The 24,419-nt window shown below is 41.6% G+C and overlaps 1 protein-coding gene across 6 annotated transcripts in view; it reads left to right on the top strand.

Moving 5' to 3' along the window:
* Nucleotides 1–24,419, top strand: part of LOC126474137 (tyrosine-protein kinase Src64B) — a 276,344-nt gene that overhangs the window by 173,840 nt on the left and 78,085 nt on the right. For all 6 annotated transcript variants that reach the window (XM_050101580.1, XM_050101579.1, XM_050101576.1 and 3 more), the window contains 2 exons: nt 8,847–9,100; nt 19,950–20,114. In XM_050101580.1, coding sequence (XP_049957537.1) covers nt 8,847–9,100; nt 19,950–20,114 — 419 coding nt within the window. The remainder of the gene's footprint in view (nt 1–8,846; nt 9,101–19,949; nt 20,115–24,419) is intronic.

Genomic DNA, 24,419 nt, shown 5'->3' with positions numbered 1-24,419 from the left:
CAGTGCTTAACTTAGGTGATCTGATGGGAATTGGTGTTACCACTGTGGCAAGGCCATTGGCCTCAATAATGTATTACAGAATTTAAACTATCAGACCACATTTCACGTATTTCCCACAGGGATACGAATAATGCCAGTCAGCATTTTTGGAACTGTTGATCCATCATATCCGACTATGTTTTTCGAACAAGTAGTAGCTAGTCTTAAGGCTGCTCCTTGAAATGTCATGTAGCTGTATGTAGCAGAGGTGTGCAGCTTTTGTGGATGTCCCGAAGGCTCTGGTGTTTGAGCCTAAAGGTGTTCTACCAATGTGCACACAATTTTAAGGTTCCACTGTTCAAATGCTATCTTCTTATGCTGCCACTATGACGGCATCACCCTCCATGACACCATTATGCCACTCATCTAAGCTTACTCCAGTGGTCCCTCAGGGCCACCCATCCTCATTCTCCATCCTGCTGGCTGGGAGCGTGTCTTTTTCTGTTGCTCCCAAAACTTCTACTTTGGGAGCATTGCCTCACAAATGCTGGGGACATCGGTTCCTTCCCCCCAACTGGAGAAGCAAGAGCCTTCTCTGGCTTCTCTCATGTGGAAGGGGTCCCTTGGGTCTCTACCTTCCATGGTCCCCACTGTGGTCAAGTGAACACCAGCCTGTGGCCTAAAGAGCTATAGCTGCTGGTTGAAGGGCATCATGGTCTTCCTTTATTCCTGAAACTACTTCTGAGAAGCCCTCCCAGAAAGCCCCTAAGGAACGGCAAGAGGGCAAACAAAAAGAGAAGAAATCTGTTAGGAAACAGGAGACTGCAGTGGCCCCTGCACCACCACTCCCTAACAGTTCTGCATCTGAGGATGAGTTGGAGATGCAAGCATCCTCTGAAGACCTAGATCTCGCCAACACCTTGGATGCAGTGGTACTGGCTGCGAACACTCAACCAGTGGCATCACCTGATGCTGAGGTATACTTTGCCACCTATTTCACTTCATGCTTTCACCGACTTCAGAAAGCATCATTCTGCAGTGGAACTGCGGCAGTTGTTTCTTCCACCTGGATAAGTTACGACAACTCTGTAAGTGTTACACCTGCTTTATACATTGCTCTTCAGGAAACCTGGTTTCCCACAGTGCTGACCCACGTCCTTTATGGCTATCAGTTTTATAGTTAAAAACTGTCAGTTGGAGTTTGTGTCTATGTCTTTACCTCTTGTTTGTAGTGAACCAGTGCCTCTTCAAACACTTTTCGAAGCCATGGCTGCCAGGGTGAGGACAACGCAGGAAATTACCATCTGTAACGTGCACCTCCTTCCAGATGGTGAAGTGCCGCCCCATGTATTGGCTGCACTAATTTCCCAGCTGCCCCCACCTTTTCTACTTCTGGGTGAATTTAAGGCCCATAACCCTTTGTGGGGTGGAACCAGGGTTACTGGCCATGGTAAAGATGTTGAGGACCTACTGACTCAACTCGAAATCTGCCTCCTAAATACAGGTGCCCACACACACATCAGTGTGGCACATGGCATATACTCAGCCATTGACATCTCGGTTTGCAGTCCTGTCCTCCTCACGTCTATCCACAGGAGAGCTCACGACAACTTGTGTGGTAGTGACCACTTTCCAATCTTCCTGTCCCTACCCTGGAATCCCTCATCTAGACACTTGCCCAGATGGGCTCTTCCCAAGCTGACTGTGATGCCTTCACCTATGCTACCACCATTGAATCTCTGTTATGTGGCAACATCATCGAGGTGATCCACATCATCACTGTTACCATTGTTGCTGCAGCTAAATTGGCAATCCATTGTTTCTCAGATTGCCCCCAGTGGAAGCCAGTGCCTTGGTGGTCACCAGAAATCACTGTAGCCATTAGAGACCACAGGCGGGCCCTCCAACGCCATAAGTGCCACCTGTCCTTGGAGAACCTCCTTGTCTTCAAACGGCTCCATGCCCAGGTCCACCTACTCACCAAACAACAGAAGCAGGAGTGCTGGGATCGCTACGTCTTCACCAAAAGAACACTAACCTCCCCTTCTCATGTTTGGACCAAGCTCTGATGCCTTTATGGCTATCAGATCCCTGCAGGTGCACTGGAAATTTCTCCACATGGAGCTATATCTGCCTATCCAGATGTAATTGCAGACCGTCTTGCTGAGCATTATGTTCACACCTCTGCGTCTGAGAATTACCACGCAACGACAACAGCTATCTTTTGCTCCACACCATTGTGAGCCATATTCCCACTCCCTTCAGTGATAGGGAATTTCTCAGTGCCCTTGCCGACTGTCTTGACATACCCCCTGGTCTAGGCCGCATCCACTCCCAAATGCTTAAACTTCTGTCAGCGGACTACCAGCGTCAACCGCCTTGCTGTCTTCAATTGCACGTGGAGCAACTGTGAATTGCCATTGCAATGGCGGGGGAGCATTATCATTCCAGCGCTAAAGCCTAGTAAGAACCCACTACATGTGGGTAGCTATTGTCCTATCAGCCTCACCAACGTTCTGAGCAAGCTGCTCGAACTTATGGTGAGCCAGTGGTTGTGTTGGCTCCTTGATTCTTGGGGCCTTCTGGCTCCGTCCCATGGTGGTTTTTGCCAAGTCGCTCCACGATCCATAACTTGGTCCATCTGGAGTCTGCCATTTGATCGGTCTTTTCCCAGCAACAACACCTTATTGCTGTCTTTTTTTGACCTGATGATGGCCTACACTACCACTTGGCGACACCATATCCTCACTATTCAGCATGAGTGGGGTCTCTGGGGCCCACTCCCAATTTTTATACGTAACTTATTGCCACTCCGCACTTGCAGAGTTTGCATCGGTGCTTCCCACAATGCACCCCATACAAGAGAATGGGGTCCTGCAGGGCTCTGTCCAGAGTGTTCCACTCTTTTTAACTCCAGTCAATATACTTGTACCAGCAGTAGGGTCCTCAGTATCTCCCCTCCTATATGCTGACAATTATTGTATTTCCTTCTGCTCCTCTTCTATTGGTGTGACTGAATGCTGGCTGCAGGGAGCCATATAGGAAGTGCAGTCATGGTCCCTCGCTCATAGCTTTCAGTTTTCGGCTGCCAAGAGTTGTGTAATGCACTTCTGTCATTGTTGCACTGTCCAACCCCATCCAGTACTTTACCTTGATGACCAACCACTTGATGTGATTGAGAATTACCACTTTGGTCTTCGATGTCCGCTTAACTTGGCTTCCCCATCTTCATCAGCTTAAGGAAAAGAGCTGGCGACGTCTTAATATTATTTAATGCCTGAGCCACACTGACTGGGGTGCTGATCATCCTACACTGGTACAGCTGTACGAAGCCCTAGTACAGTCCTGTACTGATTATGAGTGCCTGGCATATGGTTCAGCATTGCCCTCCACACTGCATCTGGTGGACCCTATCCTCTACTGTGGAGTTTGGCTTGTGAAGGGAGCTTTCTGAATGAACTCAATGATCAGCATCCTTGTGGAAGCTGATGTTCCTCCATTGCAGCTCCGGCAGCAGCTACTGCTTGCAAATTATACTGCCCATATTCATAGTTCACCTTGCCATCCAAATTACCATCTCCTTTTCCCTAACATGACAATCCTTCTCCTGGAACAGCAGCCCAGAATGGGGAATCCTCTCGTCGTCCATGTCTGGTCGCTTCTTACTGAACTCGAAACTTTCCCTCTACCACCTTCCCTGTGGGTCCACTTATGTACACCTCCATGGCCCATGCCTCAGCCATGGCTTTGTCTGGGCCTATTGCAAGGCCTAAAAGGTTCAGTTCCTCCTGAGGCCCTCCGCCAGCAATTTTTCTCTCTTGTCAGCGAGTTCCAGGGCTCAGAAATAGTCTACACTGATGGATCAATGATCGACAGTCTTGTTGGCTTCACTTATGCTCACATTGGACGTACTGAACAGAGCTCCTTACCAGATGGCTGCAGTGTTTTCGCTGCAGATTTGTAGCTATCTATCACGCTCTTGAGCATATCCGCTCCTGCGCCGGTTAGTCCTCTATAGTGACTTCTTAAGCAGTCTACAAGCTCTTGACTAGTGCTTCCCTCAACATACTTTGGTAATAGCTATCTAGGAGTCTATGTCCTCAGTCGTAGTGGACGTGCAGTGATCTTCATTTGGACCCTAGGACTTGTTGGGATACCGGGCAATGAAATCACTGATAGTCTGGCCAAACAGGCTACCAGTAAACCAACTGTGGAGATCAGCCTGCTGGAGACTGATCTCTGATCGGTCTACCACCGTAAAGTTTTTGCAATCTGGGGTACTGAATGGTGCACCCTGCGTACACCAAATAATGTTATTAAGGAGGCAACGAATGTGGGGCGGTCATCCATGCAAGTCACTCGCAGGGTCTATGTTGCCCTTTGCCAGCTCCGCATCGGCCGTACTTGGCTAACACACGATTGCCTCCTCCGTCGTGAGGACCCACCTCAGTGTCGCTGTGGCTTTCATATGACTGTCATCCACATCTCATCGGACTGCCAAATTTTAGCCACTCTGCAACGGACTTTTAACCTTTCCAGTGCTCTACCTATGATATTGAGCGGCAAAGTCTCAATGGTTGATTTAATTTCACTTTTTATCATGGGGAGGGGGTGTTTCTCATACAATCTAAGGGTGGGCATCTGGCCTTCTCTCCTAGGCCTCCACCCTCCCTCCATTTTACCTCTCCATCACTCCTCATTTGCATTTTGTTTGCCTTTTGTGTTCATCTTTCCCCTATGTGTGTTCATCTTGCCTTGTCTTTTAGGGAGAGATTTTATTGTGTTCCAGAGTGGCTGGCTCGTCGATTTTTATTCTTGTGATCAGCCTGCCCAGGCCATCTGCTATATGATTTTATTACTTTCCTCTGCTTTTGCTTTTCGTGTATGTTTTCCCCCTTTGGTTTGCTTCTTTTGTTTTCTCTTTCGGTGTGGTTCCCTGCCAGTTTTACATCCTTTTACTTTCCCCAACTCCTTTTGGGATTTGTTTTACCTTGAGACTTGTTTGCATGAGGAAAAAGGGATTGATGACCCTTAGTTTGGTCCCTTTAAACCCCAAACCAACCAACCAACCAAGAAACCAATCGAAATACGTCCTGTTACTTAGTCTCCTTACTTGGTGATTGAGAGTGACATGCATTATTAGTAAGTTTCTTTTGGTGAGTATGTTAACAGCAGGATACCACGAGTTCAAAAATAATATGATATGAATTCAGTGCGCAATTTATCAAGTAAAATTCTGGAACATGTGCTTAGTATGAAAGTGAAGGAACTCAGACCTGATGTAAACATGAATGAAGAACAAAAACCATGTAAATCCAGGTGAAGGTATACACACAATTTTAACAGAGCAATGTAAAATGCGGTTGATCAGTTGTGTGTGCTATATCACTTAAAATGCATATTTTAGTAGTAGACAAGTGTAAATAAGACAAATTTGGTGTATAAATTACTGTGGCAGTTGCTTGTGTTGCTCATGTCAGCCAATTACAGAAAAAGATCTGTGGCATCATGGAAACATCACTGTTTCTTCACATGAAATCATAAACACTGAGGTTTGACCACATAGAGCATTAAATGTCTGAAGTTTAGAAATGAAACAGTCAAAAATGTTAAGCATGCAGCAATGCTAACATAGGTCACATTAAAGATCTCTCCAAAATGTATCTTTTAGTATGATTTGTTGTTGATAAACTTTCGGGAAATGTGATGTTGGGGGATAAATAAACTACTTACAGATTTTATCTTCGAGTTAGCTTTTCATGTTATTTAGTAGTTGAGTATGAAAAGGAAAAAAGATACAGTATGAGGGAAAAATTCCACGTGGGGAAAATATATCTAAAAACAAAGATGCTGTAACTTACCAAACGAAAGTGTTGGTATGTTGATAGAGACAAAAAACACACAAACACACACACAAATTACAAGCTTTTGCAACCCACGGTTGCTTCGTCAGGAAAGAGGGAAGGAGAGGGAAAGACGAAAGGATGTGCGTTTTAAGGGAGAGGGTAAGGAGTCATTCCAATCCCGGGAGTGGAAAGACTTACCTTAGGGGGAAAAAAGGACAGGTATACACTCGCGCGCACACACACACATATCCATCTGCACATATACAGACACGGGCAGACATGTGTAAATGCAAAGAGGTTGGGCAGAGATGTCAGTCGAGGCAGAAGTACAGAGGCATCTCTGCCCAACCTCTTTGCATTTACATATGCCTGCCCGTGTCTGTATATGTGTGTGTGTGCAAGTGTATACCTGTCCCTTTTTTCCCCCTAAGGTAAGTCTTTCCACTCGTGGGTTTGGAATGACTCCTTACCCTCTCCCTTAAAACCCACGTCCTTTCGTCTTTCCCTCTCCTTCCCTCTTTCCTGGTGAAGCAACCTTGGGTTGCAAAAGCTTGAAATTTGTGTGTGTGTTTTTTATTATGTCTATCTACCAGCACTTTCTCGTTAGGTAAGTCACAGCATCTTTGTGTTATGTGTGTGTGTGTGTGTGTGTGTGTGTGTGTGTGTTTGTGTTTGTGTGTGTGTTTGTGTTTTATTGGTTTTTTTTTGGGGGGGGGGGGGGGGAGGGGGGCAGCAACATCACACTCACATGACAACTTGATTGTGTCTGTAGTGTAGCCCGAGGTCTAGGTTCCGATCGATAACTGTTGCAGCCTTCTGTAGTATGTAAATCATGAGCCACACCTGCTTTAAGGCTTCTTCCTCAAATGTCCCCATAAAAATGTTGGCTCTCACTAGTGATGGTGGTCAGTCCATCATCTCTTCATCCATCTGTCCATAGTTGTTTCTTTTTAACAGGAAGTCTGTTTGTTTGAGAATAAATTTAAACCATTTTGCTTGTGACAGCCCAAATATCTCTCCTATGAGGTTTAGGGAGTCTCTTAGAGGTGCCACCGTGCAAGGTGATGCAGTGCTTAGCACACCGGACTCGCATTCGGGAAGATGACGCCTCAAATTAACTTCTGGTTGAACTGTTTCAGTTTTCTGTGCTTTCTCTAAATTGCTCCAGGCATATACAGTAATTATTCCTTTGAAAGAGCATGGCCGATTTCCTTCCTTGACTCATTCTGAGCTTGTGGTCCATCACTAATGATCTCGATGTTGATGAGATGTTAAATCCTAATCTCCTTTCCTTCTTCCTTCTGAGAGATACCCTTGTAAAGGGGAAAACACATTGAAGCTCACCATGAAGGTATTCTTTGTAGAGTTGGAAGTTGTAAAGCTACTAGATGAAATGCACAGAATTTTCCTTTTGGTGCTGGCATTTACCAGCAAAGGGAATGAGCATCACTGTCAGGTGTTCGCTACCTCTTAGGTTGGCACAGCCTTATTGCTTATGATGGAACAGAGTGGCATGCCTTACTTATGACAACTACTATTGTCTAAAGTTTGTGTCATTGTAGCAAACCACAAATCTGAAAACAAAATAACTGGATGAGTACTCCATTACAGCAGAAATGTGTAACGTCCTTAACTAATACAATATGATCATTAAAGAATGAAGTAGAACAAGAAATAGTCACTGGAATACATAGCAGCATTTGTATTCCTGTTTAGTTCACCAGCTTTACCACACTCTGTTAAAGCTGAATTGTAACAGTTGGAATGTAAGGGGATACATCCAAAATAACATGAGGTGAGTGAAATAGCAGAAACTGGTACATACTGTTAGTTCAACAGATCTAAAGTGAGGCAGACCCTTGAACATGTTGAACATTACAGAAAAAAGGTAATACGTATTTATAATTTTTTCACATTTGCTAATGTACCTTCTTTAAATCCTAAGTGAAATGATGATCTAGGATTGGAAGGCAGGTGGGAGGGAGTAAATTTATTTTCATGTATGAATTAATACAAAACATAAATCAATATACCCATGTATATGTACTATGAAATAAAAACAAAATTAATAAAATAGTTAATAAAATTGTGAGTCAGAACTGTTGGTCGTTACTTACCTTTGGAAACTAAAATTTCAGACTGTCGATAGATGCACATAAAAGTAAATACACTATACTAGCTTTTGGAACTAATGATGTTGTCCTCAGCAAGGAGACAATGATAGATTAGGGAAAGTTAAAAAGGAAGGAGATGTCACCTGGACCATAGGATGAAAGTGCCTCACTTGTTGTATGAGGACAGGGGAAGAGAGGACTGAAGTGAATATATTCTTTCAGTAATGTTGTGCAAGCTGCATAATCTTTTCCATATTAGCTGGGTGACATCATTTGATGGAGAAGTCTTATTTAACTGTTTGCAGCTGATTTGTGACAATGCAAAATATGTGTGATTACCAGTTTGCAGTCTATTTTTATGCCTCACACAGCTTCTTGCAGGAGACTGCGAACACGTCATGGTCTCTTAAGCAGTACTTGTAATCATTTGTTTATTCAGTGATTTTTAGAAATTTATTTTGCTCTAATATTTCCACAGGGATGATTTTTTTTAGCTATAAAAGCTATAGAAAGGTTTATAGAATTATCAGCATAAGAACAGATAATACAACACACGAATAGTCCCTTCTGACTGTCTCGCTTTATATTACACTCTGGTCTAATGTCCTACCAATTGCTTAAAACTGAGATGAGTGAATCAGAGCTATACCAACAATAAAAAGGAAAGTGATTCTATAAAATGAAGGATACGGTGCATGATGTCAAACTAATTGGTTACTTGGAATACAAATGTAGTATGAACCTTGTGAGGAGCATAAATTAAGTAGAAACATTGGAAATCACCCTAAAAAATGCCCAGTGTGTGGAACTGATTTCTGATAAATATTGCAGTTTGTTTATGTGTAAATGAAATATTCGCTATGCAAAGCAAACTTCTAAAACTTTTTCTGTTTCACACATTTTGCAGTTGGTTCTTTGGCAAAATATTGAGGAAGGAAGCAGAGAAACTTCTGATGGATGATGAAAATATTCGTGGAACATTCCTTGTGCGCTACAGTGAACATAATCCTAATGGATTTTCATTAAGTGTTAAAGATTGGGAAGAAACCAGGGGTTATCATGTCAAACATTATAAAATAAAACCACTGGACAATGGCGGCTTTTATATAGCCACAAACCAGACATTTCCAACTCTTCAGTCTCTGGTTATGGCGTATTCAAGTAAGTATTAGATTTTTATTTGTGTGCCTGTGTAATTTAGCAGAATCTATATTAAGAAATAAATATTATAAAATATAACAAAGTGTTATCATAAAATATAACACCTGACCAAAATTAACAAGGAGAGTTTTGTCATTAATCATTGGCATGGATTGCAGAACGGTAATCATTTAAAAATAGCAAGGGATTCCTGTATAGATGCAACAGTTTGGCCCCCATACTAAATGAAGAAATAGTACATTAGAACTAGTAAAACTAGCATATCCATGAATAACAACAAACTATATGAAATGAATTCAACATTTAATAATTTTCATTGTAATATTAAAATGGGGGTGGCCTCTCACCACAGGATGTGATCATGGATTCCTTCCAACTCGTGCGCTAAATTCCTCTCCCAGTACCAAAGCACGGGAAAGCTCTCTTTTTCTGAGTGGCTGAATAATGCGGTAGCCAATCAGGCAGCGGAAAGTTCAGGATGGAATAACAAAAGTACTATGAAAAGGATAGAGATAATGTCGAATTGCAGACAGACACAATGGAACACTTGCTATACATTTTAGCTTTTGGCCAAAAGGCTTCCTTATGAAGCATAAAACGCGCACACACACACACACACACACACACACACACACACACACACACACACACACGCATTTACACTAGCACAAATTGCACACACATTCACTGTGTCTGACTTGTGGCCAGACAGAGTCGTAATTGCACCTGATGGAAGCAACAATATGGTGGTGGGGTAAAATGCTGGGTGAGGTTGGGGGAGGGGGGAGCTGAGAAGAGGAAAAGGACTTGTGAATTTTCCACCTTTGTAATTTAGAAAAGCTGATGCTGGTGGAAAGGATCTAGATGGCACAGGCTGTGAAGCAGTCATCAAAGTGAAGCACATTGTGCTGAGCAGCTTATTTAGCAACTGTGTGGTCCAGCTCTCTTGGTCACAGTTTGTCAGTGGCCATTGATGTGGATAGACAACATCTACATCTACATCCATACTCCGCAAGCCACCTGACGGTGTGTGGCGGAGGGTACCTTGAGTACCTCTATCGGTTCTCCCTTCTATTCCAGTCTCGTATTGTTCGTGGAAAGAAGGATTGTCGGTATGCCTCTGTGTGGGCTCTAATCTCTCTGATTTTATCCTCATGGTCTCTTCGTGAGATATACGTAGGAGGGAGCAATATATTGCTTGACTCCTCGGTGAAGGTATGTTGTCGAAACTTCAACAAAAGCCCGTACCGAGCTACTGAGCGTCTCTCCTACAGAGTCTTCCACTGGAGTTTATCTATCATCTCCGTAACGCTTTCGCAATTACTAAATGATCCTGTAACGAAGCGCGCTGCTCTCCGTTGGATCTTCTCTATCTCTTCTATCAACCCTATCTGGTACGGATCCCACACTGCTGAGCAGTATTCAAGCAGTGGGCGAACAAGCGTACTGTAACCTACTTCCTTTGTTTTCAGATTGCATTTCTTTAGGATTCTTCCAATGAATCTCAGTCTGGCATCTGCTTTACCGATGATCAACTTTATATGATCATTCCATTTTAAATCACTTCTAATGCGTACTCCCAGATAATTTATGGAATTAACTGCTTCCAGTTGTTGACCTGCTATATTGTAGTATAAATGATAAGGGATCTTTCTTTCTATGTATTCGCAGCAATGCGTACTCCCAGATAATTTATGGAATTAACTGCTTCCAGTTGCTGACCTGCTATATTGTAACTAAATGATAAGTGATCTTTCTTTCTATGTATTCGCTGCAGATCCTCCTGCATTTCAGTACAATTTTCCATTGTTACAACCTCTCGATATTCCACAGCATCATGCGCAAAAAGCCTCAGTGAACTTCCGATGTCATCCACAAGGTCATTTATGTATATTGTGAATAGCAACGGTCCTGCAACACTATCCTGCGGCACATCTGAAATCACTCTTACTTCGGAAGACTTCTCTCCATTGAGAATGACATGCTGCGTTCTGTTATCTAGGAACTCTTCAATCCAATCACACAATTGGTCTGATAGTCCATATGCTCTTACTTTGTTCATTAAACGACTGTGGCGAACTGTATTGAATGCCTTGTGAAAGTCAAGAAACACGGCATCTACCTGGGAACCCGTGTCTATGGCCCTCTGAGTCTCGTGGACGAATAGCGCGAGCTGGGTTTCTCACGACCATCTTTTTCGAAACCCATGCTGAGTCCTACAGAGCAGATTTCTAGTCTCCACAAAAGTCATTATACTCGAACATAATATGTGTTCCAAAATTCTACAATTGATCGACGTTAGAGATATAGGTCTATAGTTCTGCACGTCTGTTCGATGTCCCTTCTTGAAAACGGGGATGACCTGTGCCCTTTTCCAATCCTTTGGAACGCTACGCTCTTCTAGAGACCTACGGTACACCGCTGCAAGAAGGGCGGCAAGTTCCTTCACGTACTCTGTGTAAAATTGAACTGGTATGCCATCAGGTCCAGCGGCCTTTCCTTTTTTGAGCGATTTTAATTGTTTCTCTATGCCTCTGTCGTCTATTTCGATATCTACCATTGTGTCCTCTGTGCGAGAATCTAGAGAAGGAACTATAGTGCAGTCTTCCTCTGTGAAACAGCTTTGGAAAAAGACATTTAGTATTTCGGCCTTTAGTCTGTCATCCTCTGTTTCAGTACCATTTTGGTCACAGAGTGTCTGGACATTTTGTTTTGATCCACCTACCGCTTTGACATAAGACCAAAATTTCTTAGGATTTTCTGACAAGTCAGTATATAGAACTTTACTTTCGAATTCATTGAACGCCTCTCACATAGCCCTCCTCACACTACATTTCGCTTCACGTAATTTTTGTTTGTCTGCAAGGCTTTGGCTATGTTTATGTTTGCTGTGAAGTTCCCTTTGCTTCCGAAGCAGTTTTCTAACTCGGTTGTTGTACCACGGTGGCTCTTTTCCATCTCTTACGATCTTGCTTGGCACATACTCATCTAACGCATATTGTACGATGGTTTTGAACTTTGTCCACTGATCCTCAACACTATATGTACTTGAGACAAAACTTTTGTGTTGAGCCGTCAGATACTCTGAAATCTGCTTTTTGTCACTTTTGCTAAACAGAAAAATCTTTCTACCTTTTTAAATATTTCTATTTACGGCTGAAATCATTGAAAGCAGTAACCACTTTATGATCGCTGATTCACTATTCTGCGTTAACTGTTTCAAATGGTTTGGGTCTGTTTGTCACCAGAAGGTCTAATATGTTATCGCCATGAGTCAGTTCTCTGTTTAACTGCTCAGGGTAGTTTTCAGATAAAGCACTTAAAAAAATGTCACTGGATTCTTTGTCCCTGCCACCCGTTATGAACGTTTGAGTCTCCCAGTTTATATCCGGCAAATTAAAATCTCTACCCAGAACTGTAACATGGTGGGGAAATCTACTCGAAATATTTTCCAAATTATCCTTCAGGTTGATTATGTGACAGCCTTCACAGATAGTGCTGCCTTTGATGGGATAGGAGATGCTTGTGATTGGATTGTAGAAGGTGGTGGTGGTGGGGGGATATATAGGACTGGTCTTGCATCTAAGTGTACTACAGAGATATGAGCAATGAGGCAAGGGATCGGAGGCAAGGGTATAGCAGGGCTGGACAAGAATATTATGTAGGTTTGCTGGGCGCAGAATACCACTGTAGGAGGGGTGGGAAGGATAGTGGGTAAGATAATCCTAATTTCAGGACACAACGAGAGGTAGTCTAAAACCTGGTGGAGAATGTGACTCAGTTGCTCTGGTCCTGGGTGGTACTGAGTCACAAGGGAAGTGCTGCTTTGTGTCCAAATGGTGAGTACATGGGAGGTGGTAAATGACTGCAGAGACAAGGCACAGGGGATATCTTTCGGTACAAGGTTGGGTGGATAATTTCACTCTGTGAAGGTTTCATTGAGACCTTTGGTGTATTTGAAGTACTGTTCATTACTCCACATGCGACAACCATCAGTGGCTAGGCTATGTGGAATGGACTTCTCGGTATGGAATGGATGTCAGTTGTCGAAGTGGCTACTTTCCTCACTATTGCCCTCCACCTCGAAGGTGGTTATACCATTACCTCTGTCCATATCAAACCTACCACCACCTTCTCTGCCAGGTTTTCGACTACCTCTCGTTGTGCACTGAAATGACGATTATCGTACCCACTATCCTTCCCACCGCTCCCACAGTAGTATTCTGCTATGCACCAAACCTATGCAATATCCTTGTCCATCCCTACTACACCTGCACCCCAATCCCTTGCCTCGTGGCTTATATCCCTGCAGTACACTTAGGTGCAAGACCTGCCCCATACATCATCCGAGCTCCACCTACTCTAGTCAGGTCACAGGTATCTCCTATCCCATCATAGGCAGGGATACCTCTGAAAGCAGTAATGTGAATGTGATTTACAAACTAAACTGCAACCACTGTGCTGATTTATACGTGAGCGTGGTGACAAGCTGTCTGTCTGTCTGCATGAAAGGTCACCAATAAGCTGACCAAGAGACAGCTGGACCACCCAGTCGCTGAGCATGCTACCCAACTCAATGTGCTTTACTTCAATGATGGCTTCACAGTCTGTGTCATCTGGTTCCTTCCTACCAACACCAGCTTTTGTGAACTGCATGGGTGGGAAATATCTCTGCAGTATATTGTACATTCCTCTAAGACCCGCGTGCTTAACCATCATTTATCCCTGTTCTTCATCCACCTATCTCTTTCCCTGCATCCACTCCATCACTATGCCAATTGGGAGCAGGAGAGGTACCACAGGACATTTTAATTTCCACTGGCATGAATATAGTTTGATGGCACCCATTACAAAATATGACATGTCTGAATTCCACAGAGTGAAATACAGAGACGTATGATGGAAGAATGCTGTTTGATGAGGCGTGGCACTGCCCTTTGGCACACTTAAGACCAAATAACATGTTTTACACGTGACCCGTGTTTACGTTAAGTGATTTTGCTGTTTCGTCTTCATTTATTGCTCTCATGTCAAATGAAAACAAATCTGATTTCTGTGGCCGAGAGCTATCAAGTGAATTAAAATACATTCACATAATTACGGAAGGCTAAAATATGTAATTAGTTTCAGATTTTATTTTAGTTCCACCTGTCTGACAGTCAATCATTAATTGCCTTGCAGAACAATGAAGTTATTTTTGTCGGTTTGTTAAAGAAATCTTTTCTGTTGAGGCAGACAATTTATTTGAACGATGTGTTTAATTCCACACTATTGGCTAGTTTCAACTATTCGCTGCATTTCAAGTTCACATTTTCATCTTCTAGCATGAGATAATCCAGTACTGGTACTCCAAGAAAATTTATATCTGAATCTGGACATTTGAATGTGCACTTTAAGCCAAATTATGGTTCACAAAATTCCCATGCTCTTGGAGTACCCTCTAATGTCTTGTTTCTTTTATGACATAATGTAAGATCTGTTAATGTTTTACATGTACGAACGTACGGGCTTCCTGCGTCACTGTATCTGCTCAAGCCCGGCGACGCCTGTTTTCTGGCGCTCTCTGGCAACTGCTGAAACGAATCTATTTCTGACAGGTCGCAAGAAAATATTCCAAATGGTTGTTCGGAAAGCGTTACTTTCAAAGTGAATTTCTTTTTACGCAAGATGAACTCTGTGTGCGAATGTCCGATGAATTTTTTAAATCACAGAGCATTTGACTCTCATTCAAAAATCAGATCTTTGACAACAACCATTTAGAATATTTTCGAGCCCAGAAGATCAGACATTTATGTAACATGCGCAAAAAAGATCAACATTATGTGTGAAAGCTTAGCTTCTCTTGCAGCTTATTAATCTTAGAGACCAATATTATACATAAAAGCCTTTCTTTTCTTGCAGCAACACTACGTATATTAATTTAAACCATTACCTTTTCCCAGTTGTGTGTTCGCGCTACATAACACTGATGTTGCTGTTGGCTTACTACATCACATGTCCTGTGCTCTGAATATCCGCCGTCATCAGCTGGCGAGATCGCTTGACATGAGCTATGATTGGCTTACAAAAGCACATTGCAATCTCGATTTCAATTCTTTGGAAAGTAACATGCGGTGTTTGGTGGAATTCGAATTTATACTTTCGTAATACGAAAATATGCAGTGTACATGTTGTTGCATATCAGACATCTTTCCAAAACGTGTTTTTTCCCCAGAGTTTTGTTTTCTAAAGTGCCACGAAATTCTATGCCAGTGTATAAAATCACAACCATTGAAAGGATTGATAAGTTTTACAGTTCCAATGAAAAGTATGCTGTTACTTAACATGGAAAAAGTGTATTTTCATCCGGGAGAAAGTGTATTTTTACCCGAGAAATCTGGGAAAAATCTGGGAATTATTTTTCCTCGTCGATGTATACACCCTGTCACTAGAACCATAGTTTTATCTTGAAGAGATAGGCATTAATTTAGAATTTTAGGCTTCAGCATTGATTAGAGATTTAATTTCATCTGCTGGAAGATAAGAATCAGGACACTGAAATCCATAAACACACAATCTCTAGATCTTGGATGGTTTCTGGGACAGACAGAGAGAAGGAGTAGAGCAATTGGACAGAGAGAGTGATTAGGAGAATACAGACAAAGAGGGAGAAGTGGAGATGTTCAGAGAGAGAGAGGGGGTAGTAGGTGGAGGTGGAGGAGGAGGAGGAGGAGGAGGAGGAGGAGGAGGAGGGGGGATGGTAAGAGAGGAGTGGAAATGCAGGAGGCAGGTGGAAGGTATTTAGAAATAGTGGGCAGGTAGAAAAGGAAGAGGGGGAGGAGGGTATGGACAGTGGGAGGGGGAGGAGGAGATGGAGAACCAGAGAGATTGGGGAGGAGAAGATGGAGAACCAGAGAGATTGGGGAGAAGGAGATGGGTGGATAAAAGACGGGAGGATGAGGTGGACGGAGAGAGGGGTAGGGCTAGATGAGCAGAGAGATAGGAGAAGAGGGAGGTGAAAAAGGAAAGAGGGGGGGGGGAGGAGATGAGATAGTGAGGAGGAGGAGGAGGAGGAGGAGGAGGAGGAGGAGAAGTAGAAGTGAGAAATATAAGTGCCATATGTGTACATGGTTGATGCCACAGGCAAAAGACTATCATACACATGTATAAATCTCTCTCTCTCTCTCTCTCTCTCTCTCTCTCTCTCTCTCTCTGTGTGTATGTGTGTGTGTGTGTGTGTGTGTGTTTTCAGCACGTCTCTTCCTCAACCTCTGGATCAGTTGTAACCCATTTTGGTCACATGCTACTTATTATGGAGGAAGAAGTACCACAGGTAGGGGGAGGACGAGGAGGGGGTTGAGGAAGAGATGGACAGAGAGTGGTGGGATGTGGAGATGGACAGAGATAGGGAAGAACGAATGTGTGTGCAATATATGTTTTGTTTGTGTATGCGGGTGAAAGGCTAGCTCTTATATAAGTTTTCATAAACCATATTTCTAACTTCCTGACTACTGAATTTCTTTCCCTCCCTCCCTCCCTCCCTCCCTCCCTCCCTCCCTCCTCCCCCCCCCCCCTCCCTCCCCCCCAACTCACCAACTTAGCACATGCTTAAGCTCTTCATCTTATGGGTCTGTGGTCACTTGCAGTCAGTATTTTTGCACCTTCACATCCTGTAGAATTTCTTTATTGCTTGATAAAATATGGCCAGTTTTATTTTTAAATAAATCAGTGATGAAAAGTAACCATATGCCATATAGGTGCTGTGTTGAACGATGCACAGGCACGTAAAGAAGGAAAAAAAGAATAAAAAAGAAAAAAGACAGCTCTGTTGTCTTTGACAATGAGACTGTTCTTGCACAGCAGCCTAACTGTGGTGAGAATTTGTCCCCTGGAGCAAGTGAGAAAAGACAGTCGGTGAGTGTGAGGAAGTAGTGGAGGGGAAAGAGGGAGTGGTGTAAGTAAGGATGGCTGATAGTTGGTAGGGAGAACCTGTAATGGAACAAGACACTGATGAGCTCACACTGGTGCAGGCATTGGGAGTTAAGCAGTTGAGCAGAGGAGAGGATTGGGGTAGAGGTAATAGATAATAAGAGAGAGAGGGAGAGAGAGAGAGAGAGAGAGAGAGAGAAGTGGGAGCATAAAGTACACGGAACAAAGTGTGAGACATGTGGACAAAGTTACTGCAGATGGTGGTGGTTAGGGGAAACTATTCGGAATAGGGCATATGTCCATACAAATTATTTTGCTTCAAATGAGTATTCCTGTCATATCCTTGAATATTGATCATTCCTCTTGGTACACTCTGTGTAGATACCTGTTCAGCATAAAAGAAAATGAAGGTCAGACAGACTTATAGACAAAGGGGGCAGTTAATTAAGGACCACGAAGATAGGATCCTTACCAGGTGGGACTGATGGATGACATCAAAAAAGTTCAAAGAAGGTCGGCTCATTTTGTACTATCACAAAATAGGGGAGATAGTGCCACAGACATGATACATGAATTGGAGTGGCAATCATTAAAACAAAGGCATTTTTCGTTGCGACAGGATCTTCTCATAAAATTTTAATCACCAGTTTTCTCCTCTGATTGTGAAAACATTCTGTTGGCACCCACCTGCATAGGACGAAATGATTACCATGATAAAATAAGAGAAATCAGGGCTCACAAAGAAAAATTAAATGCTCGTTTTTCCCGCGTGCTGTTAGAGGGTGGTATGGTAGGGTGTCAGCTTGAAGGTGGTTCATTGAATCCTCTGCCAGGCACTTACTGTGAATAGCAGAGTAATCACATAGATGTAGATGTTGAATTAGGGCTCATATGGAGCCATGTAGATAGTCACTTTTAAGTCATTCCATTTGTGAGTTGAGACAGGAAAGGAAATTACTAGATTACTAGTAGTGTGGCAAGATACCCTCCATCATGCACTATATATGTGTGTATGTATATGTAGGTGAAGAAGGAGAATATGAGGTTTTAATAGTTCTAATGGTATACACTTCCTGTATATTCGAGATAAGATCACATTTTTAGTATTAAAACAGTTATTACTGGCTTTGGCCATACATTGAACTATATTCAGACACTGTATATAGTAGGCCGCATTTGATAAACAGTTAATAAAAACAAAATCCTATTGAGAAAAGTCTTCTAGATGGGTCTTGGAATCCTACTGCTATATGAAGGCATATCTAATCATGGACTATCATACCCATGTATAAATCTCTCCCCCCCCCCCCCCCCCCCCACACACACACACACAGATCAGTGGTTTGCACAGATTGTCATCTATGTGTATTCTATTTGAGTTGAGCAGTGTACTTCATGATTGATTGATTGATTGATTTGGACAGCTGTATAGGTCTTTGAGGACAGAGTTACATAGGGTGGTCACAAACATTCTGAAAAGCTTGTAAGGGTGTTGTGGGGTAGCTGGTGCTGAGAAATAATTGTTAAGATAAAATCAATATATTGCAGAGTTTCTGAGTTATTTAGCATTAGTTAGCCAATCAGGCCATTGCGCACACAAATTCAGGCCCCCCCCCCAGAGATAGTGTCACCAAACATGTTCTTCGTTCAGTTTCCTAAAACCGAACAAGAGAAAGATACAAAATTTGGCCATGGGACAGCAGTAGGTATCAAACCCAAGCCAAAGGCTGAATAGTCTAGTGCACTGGCACTAATTATTGTATCTGGTGGGATGCGTGAATTACGCATGCAGTGGCCTGACTGGCTAACTTCAATGCTGATTAACTTGGAAATGATGCAACATGTTTGATTTTTTACTTAACAATTATTTCTTAGCCCAGTCTACCCTGCAGCACCCTTACAAGCTTTTCAGACTTATCTGGCCACACTGTATAATGCCAAAATTGATAACATAATATAAATGTGAACATCTTAAAGATGTTGAGTGTAATATTCAAAACGTGTATTTTTTTGGAGTTTACCTCAAACTTTTGTTAGCTCATAACTGATATTTTTAGCCAAATGTTTATAAGGAGTTGCAACTTTCCTTCTCATAATATTGTACATTCCATCTTGGATTTTCCATTGTTTGATTAAAGACTTCTTTTCTTACTTTGGTGTCAGTAATCTACATATTTTGTCATCTCTTGGGAAATTATTACATTTACATTTGGGAGTACACTACCTTATGAGTTTGAGTAGTAGAGTGACATTCTGCAGTACTCTATTTTAAATTTAGCATCCATTGCTTTAACTGTCAATGACATAAGTTCCTCTGTACTCACTTTCTGAATAACAAATGTCTTTATTTTACTTGCACTAACTGCACATGAAGAGCAACAGAATTACACACCTGGGAATTTTACAGATTCAGTGGGGTTACTGAGCCATGTTTTTGATTAAATGTTAAATTGGCTTTGCATATAAAAGAACTGACTGTAGAAGCTCTCAATTCACTTAGTTTTCCTAAGTGGAAAAAAGTGAGAAACAGAGCTGATTCTTAGCTCTACAACATTTGTCAGATTCCAACTTGACTTAGATCTGTAGTTTATGGTTCAGCAAAGACTGTCTTAGCAGCAGTTCTTAATAGTTTGTGTAATTTATGTTAGCTGTGTGGAGGATATAGAACAGATCTCATGCTCAGCCTTTGTGCTGTCTCAGGAGTGACAGCCTTTGTGCTGTCTCAGGAGTGACAATTTTCCATTCTGTGGCAATTACTTTTGGTACAACATTGTATTTAGTCTTTTATGTTCCATAATCATTCCCTTAGTAATTTGAGGAGTAAAACATATTCAAAGTGTAGGGTAGGTAACCTTTGGATAATGAATAAGTCCTGAATGTGTGCCTTTTTCCCTTCTGCGCACTGGTATCACTTTACTAACAATTTTTTTGTGCTCTGCAGAAAATGCCCTTGGTCTTTGTCATGTGTTAGCAAAACCATGTCCTAAACCAAGACCTCAAATATGGGATTTATCTCCAGACTTAAGGGACCAGTGGGAAATTGATCGATCGGAAATCCAGCTTATTAAAAAGCTTGGACGTGGTAACTTTGGAGAAGTGTGGTATGGTAAGTATAATCCATCAATGCTAACCACAAACTTTAAAGTAATAGGAATAACAGTAATATTCAATTGAATGTGCATCTGTTTGTTTGGTATTTTTTAGTAGCATGTATATGTATAAAGAACTCACAAATGTAATGTAACCCCTTTAAAGCTCCCATACTTTCTTTTATAGTAATTTTTGCAGCTATCAGACATAGAGCAATATGTTCTGCCAACAGAAGCTACTGATCAACAATGATGATGATGTTTCACCGTCAGATTTCATAAATAACTGTGTGCACCTTTCTGTGAACAAACCAAATCATTAATTATTTTTACCCCACAAACAGCTGTAATACTTTCAAACTCATTGTCGTCACTGAAGGCAGCTCTTCAGACATTTATGCATAAGGTAACAGCATAAGACTGCTGCTTACAAAATCCATACGACTCTCTGCCCACACGTGTGCTTGACAAGTAGTGCTTGGGCATTGGTGACGGTAATAGCAAGACAATGTCCCCACCTAAAAAAAAAAAAAAAAGGCATGCTCAGGTTAGAAAGTTCTAGAAACCAGTGATGTGTAAGGATTACAGTATACTATATCATAACACCAATGGTAATAGTTTGACATCTCTGCAGTAACTTTTTTTTCAAAACATGTTGAAAAAAAGTTTTTTGAAAACCCAAAAAGAAACTCGAGATTCCAAAGAAAATTTTGACCCAATAACGAGGCCCACAGGACAACAAATAACAACATACTGATGAATAACCCAGCAGTGGTTCCTTCTTCCTGTGGCATTATCTAGATCTACGTCATACTTTAATGCAATAAAAATATCAAGCACGCTTCATGTTGTCTCATCCATGCACCAGAAATTACAGTCTGTTTACATTTTGTGTTTATAAGTTGTAAGTAGACATAGGATACATGGAAATCAAATTGGTTGTATGTCTAGACTAAACAACAACAACAACAAAAAATCTGAGTTCCCTGTACAGATGTACTTGCTGTCTAGTTGAGTCTGTTTTCCATATTGCTCATCTAGATCATTAACTTTGTCTATGAGGACAGTCATACTCTACTAGTGTAAAGGCATATTCATACTAATCTACATATGTTATGGACATAGGTTGTATGAAAAAAGTGTCATTACAAAATCATCAACTCTTAAACAAATCAAAACATTGCATACCTTTCCTGCTATCCAGCTTAACATTATTAAAATACTTTCTGAAATTGCAGTGATGTAGGACTTCTACCTCCATAAGCTCAGCAGTTGTAATAATTCAAATATCCCATATTTGTAAATGCTGTGATCAGCCTATGCAAAAAGAATCTATACTCTCTTGACAATTGTACATGTAAGTGTAGCTTTGTACATTGAAACAATAAAAGGACAGATATGTAGATCACCTTAAGACTCTACATAAAACAGAGCATCCTTTCTCAAGTGAAAATCAGATCAATTTACTCAAGTGACACCAGTAGGATAAACTAGAAAAACAAAGTACAAGAATATTTACTATTTGCCTCAATACTTCTAATCAAAGAGAAGAAAAATTTTACTGTATATTGCCATATCTTTTTTCTTTGCCTCACAACACGTACACACAGGCGAGTGTAGCAGCTGACTACATTTGCTACTATTGATGAATGCCAAGGATAGTGTGCACACATGCACATTAGGGTTGCCAATTCATCACAGCACTGCAAGCAGAGGGGGTTCTGTTTGGTGGTCAGCTGTATGGGCAAAGTTGGAGATCTGCTGCCTGCCAGGAAGAAATGGAGAGTGAACATGGCAATTATACTGCGCTGCTGCTCATGTCCCCTTTTTCACAGCTGTCCTGAGTAGCATACAAGACAAGGCATTCAGCTGGACTGCAGCATACCCAACCCTCCACTCCAATGACTCATTTATATAGCAAACCTGTAAATAACAGTATGGCTTACATTCTGTATGTATGACAAGAATCAAAACATACACAACATGTAACACTCCTACATTCTCAGTCACTACCTCTGTGTCACAGTGGCAAATAAAGCAAAAACTTTCCATTCTTCACAAAAAAGACAGTATACATTGCTGCTAGCCATACACGTAAAATACCCTTAAAAGAAACAGTAGATAAATTGCTGTTCATAAATGTTGACAGCATTCAGTCTTCTTGCCAGCCTACATTGTACTCAATTGCATCGTTGTCAACATCCTCATTATTTTCTTATGCTGCTTCTTCAGCTTTATATTATTTACGTATTTGTAAATGCTCAGGTGGGAACATGCCCATTTTGCTCTGTCTGTTCTGTTTTGTGCTTGTCTGCAAGCATAAGATTAACTTTGGCCACATGCTCTGGTGTTATTCCACTTCCTTCTGTGTTACTATCTGTAATTATGTGAGCTATAATTATCTTGTGCACCTTCATAGTGATAATTTTAACCAACAGTTTCTCTCATTTCCCACTGTTTGTCTTTTCTTTGAATCTGTGTGTGTATTTGTCATGCCTGCTTTACATTTTCAGTTATCATGCCAATCAGATGACTATGAACTTCACATGGTAAGCATTGTCATTCAGCATAAAACATGGCATTCTTCATGCAGCCTGTCATGTACTGATTTCTCTCTAATTCTTTTCCAAAATAGTGGAGAATCTGTGGTCATACCAGTTGTGACAGATCAGATTTAAACTCTCATCTTTTGTGTTTTTATACCAGTATTTTAACAGGAACATCATCTGAAACTCTGTGCATGAAAGTGCTGAGAATGGTAGTATCCGATTCAGTACTATGACGATCTGTAAAGATGCTACTATTTCATCATCTAAGGTTGCAGCAGCAGACATCCAAGTTGATATTTCATTTAACAAGTCTATGTCCAGTGTTGCTTTCAACTTTGGCTCCATTGACATCGACCATTTTGGAAGAAGAATATGTGCATCATGTATTTCCTTACATGTGTCTGCATGATTCTTCTCTAGGCTCTCTTTAAATGCCTTTGTGATCCCCTCTCTACACTCCAAAAATATCTCCACAGTTTCCTCTCAACTCTCATTAAATGCTGATTTTATTTCCTCTCTTAATTTCTTCTGTAATCCTTTCATGCTCTCTTTTTGATTTACTTCAACTCCTTTTTTAATTTCTCATGATTCTCCTTAGATTCTTTTGCAGCTTTCTCTTGACTTCCCTTATCAAGTTGAGGAGTGCTATCTTATCCAGCTGACTGTTGTTTGGAGGTGACTGATATTAGGTTTTGCTGCTAAGTGGGATCCTCTCTAGTTCCTACCATTTTTATGTATGTGTTGAAGTTTTATTTGCAATTAATTCCACCGATAGTTGCTTGTCTACGAATTCTTCTTTAGTTATATCCTCAGAACTCAGGTCTCTGAATCCTGCATTACTGTATGTGGACACTTTACCAAGCAAAGCTCCCAGAAAAATATTTACTGGATCTGCTCATTTACTGATGACATATTTACACTTGAAAGTCAGTAGAACAAAACACAAACCTAACAACTGTTTAAAAGACTCTAACTGAAAAGTTAGTTTCCGGCTGCCTTTTTCTACCTTCCCTCGGCAGCTTCAAAAATGTTCCCAAAAATTTTGGCTAGCACATTTAGACAGTGGGAGTGGGGAAGTGATGGAAAAGTAATAATTACTGGGAGATAGTAGACAGTGATTGTAGTATAGAAAGAGTGAAGGAGACATCTTATTCTACATCTACATCTATACTGCACAAACCACTGTGAACTGCATGGCACAGGGTTAGGGTTTCTTTCTGATTGACTCACATATTGAATGTGGGTAGAATGTTTGCTTAAAAGCCTATGTGCATGCTGTAATTAATCTAATCTCGTCCTCGGAGTCTCTGTGTGAGTGATACATAGGGAGTTGCAAGTATATTCATAATGTCAGTGGGACAGTGGCTGTGTGAGAAAAAGAGAGGGACACGGTGGCAGTGGTACATAGTTAACAGTGACAGAACAATTGTAGGAAAAGAGTGGAGGAGACAATGGCAGTGGGAGAGACTTAAGAAGGAGAAAGTGACAGCAGCAATTCCAAGGAATGAATGAAACATTAGCAGTAAGAGAGAGCAAGAGGGAGACTGACAGCGAGAGGAGACAGTAGCAGCAGCAGCAGCAGCAGCAGTAGGACGGAATGAAGGAGATTGTGGGTGTGACAGGAGAAAATGATAGTAGAGAGACACAAAGAGATAATGACAATGAGTTGGGCTTAATGAGTGAGAGAGAATGGGCAAGTGGGAGCAACTCGCAGCAAAGAACTATTGTATGTGAGCGAGTTGCAGTGAGGGAAGCTTTTGGGAATGAGAGGTG

Source organism: Schistocerca serialis, chromosome 4 (assembly GCF_023864345.2).
Source record: "Schistocerca serialis cubense isolate TAMUIC-IGC-003099 chromosome 4, iqSchSeri2.2, whole genome shotgun sequence".
Classification (NCBI taxonomy): Eukaryota; Metazoa; Arthropoda; class Insecta; order Orthoptera; family Acrididae; genus Schistocerca; species Schistocerca serialis.
Note: the sequence above shows the minus strand (reverse complement) of the source record. Positions and strands in the feature narration are given on the sequence as shown.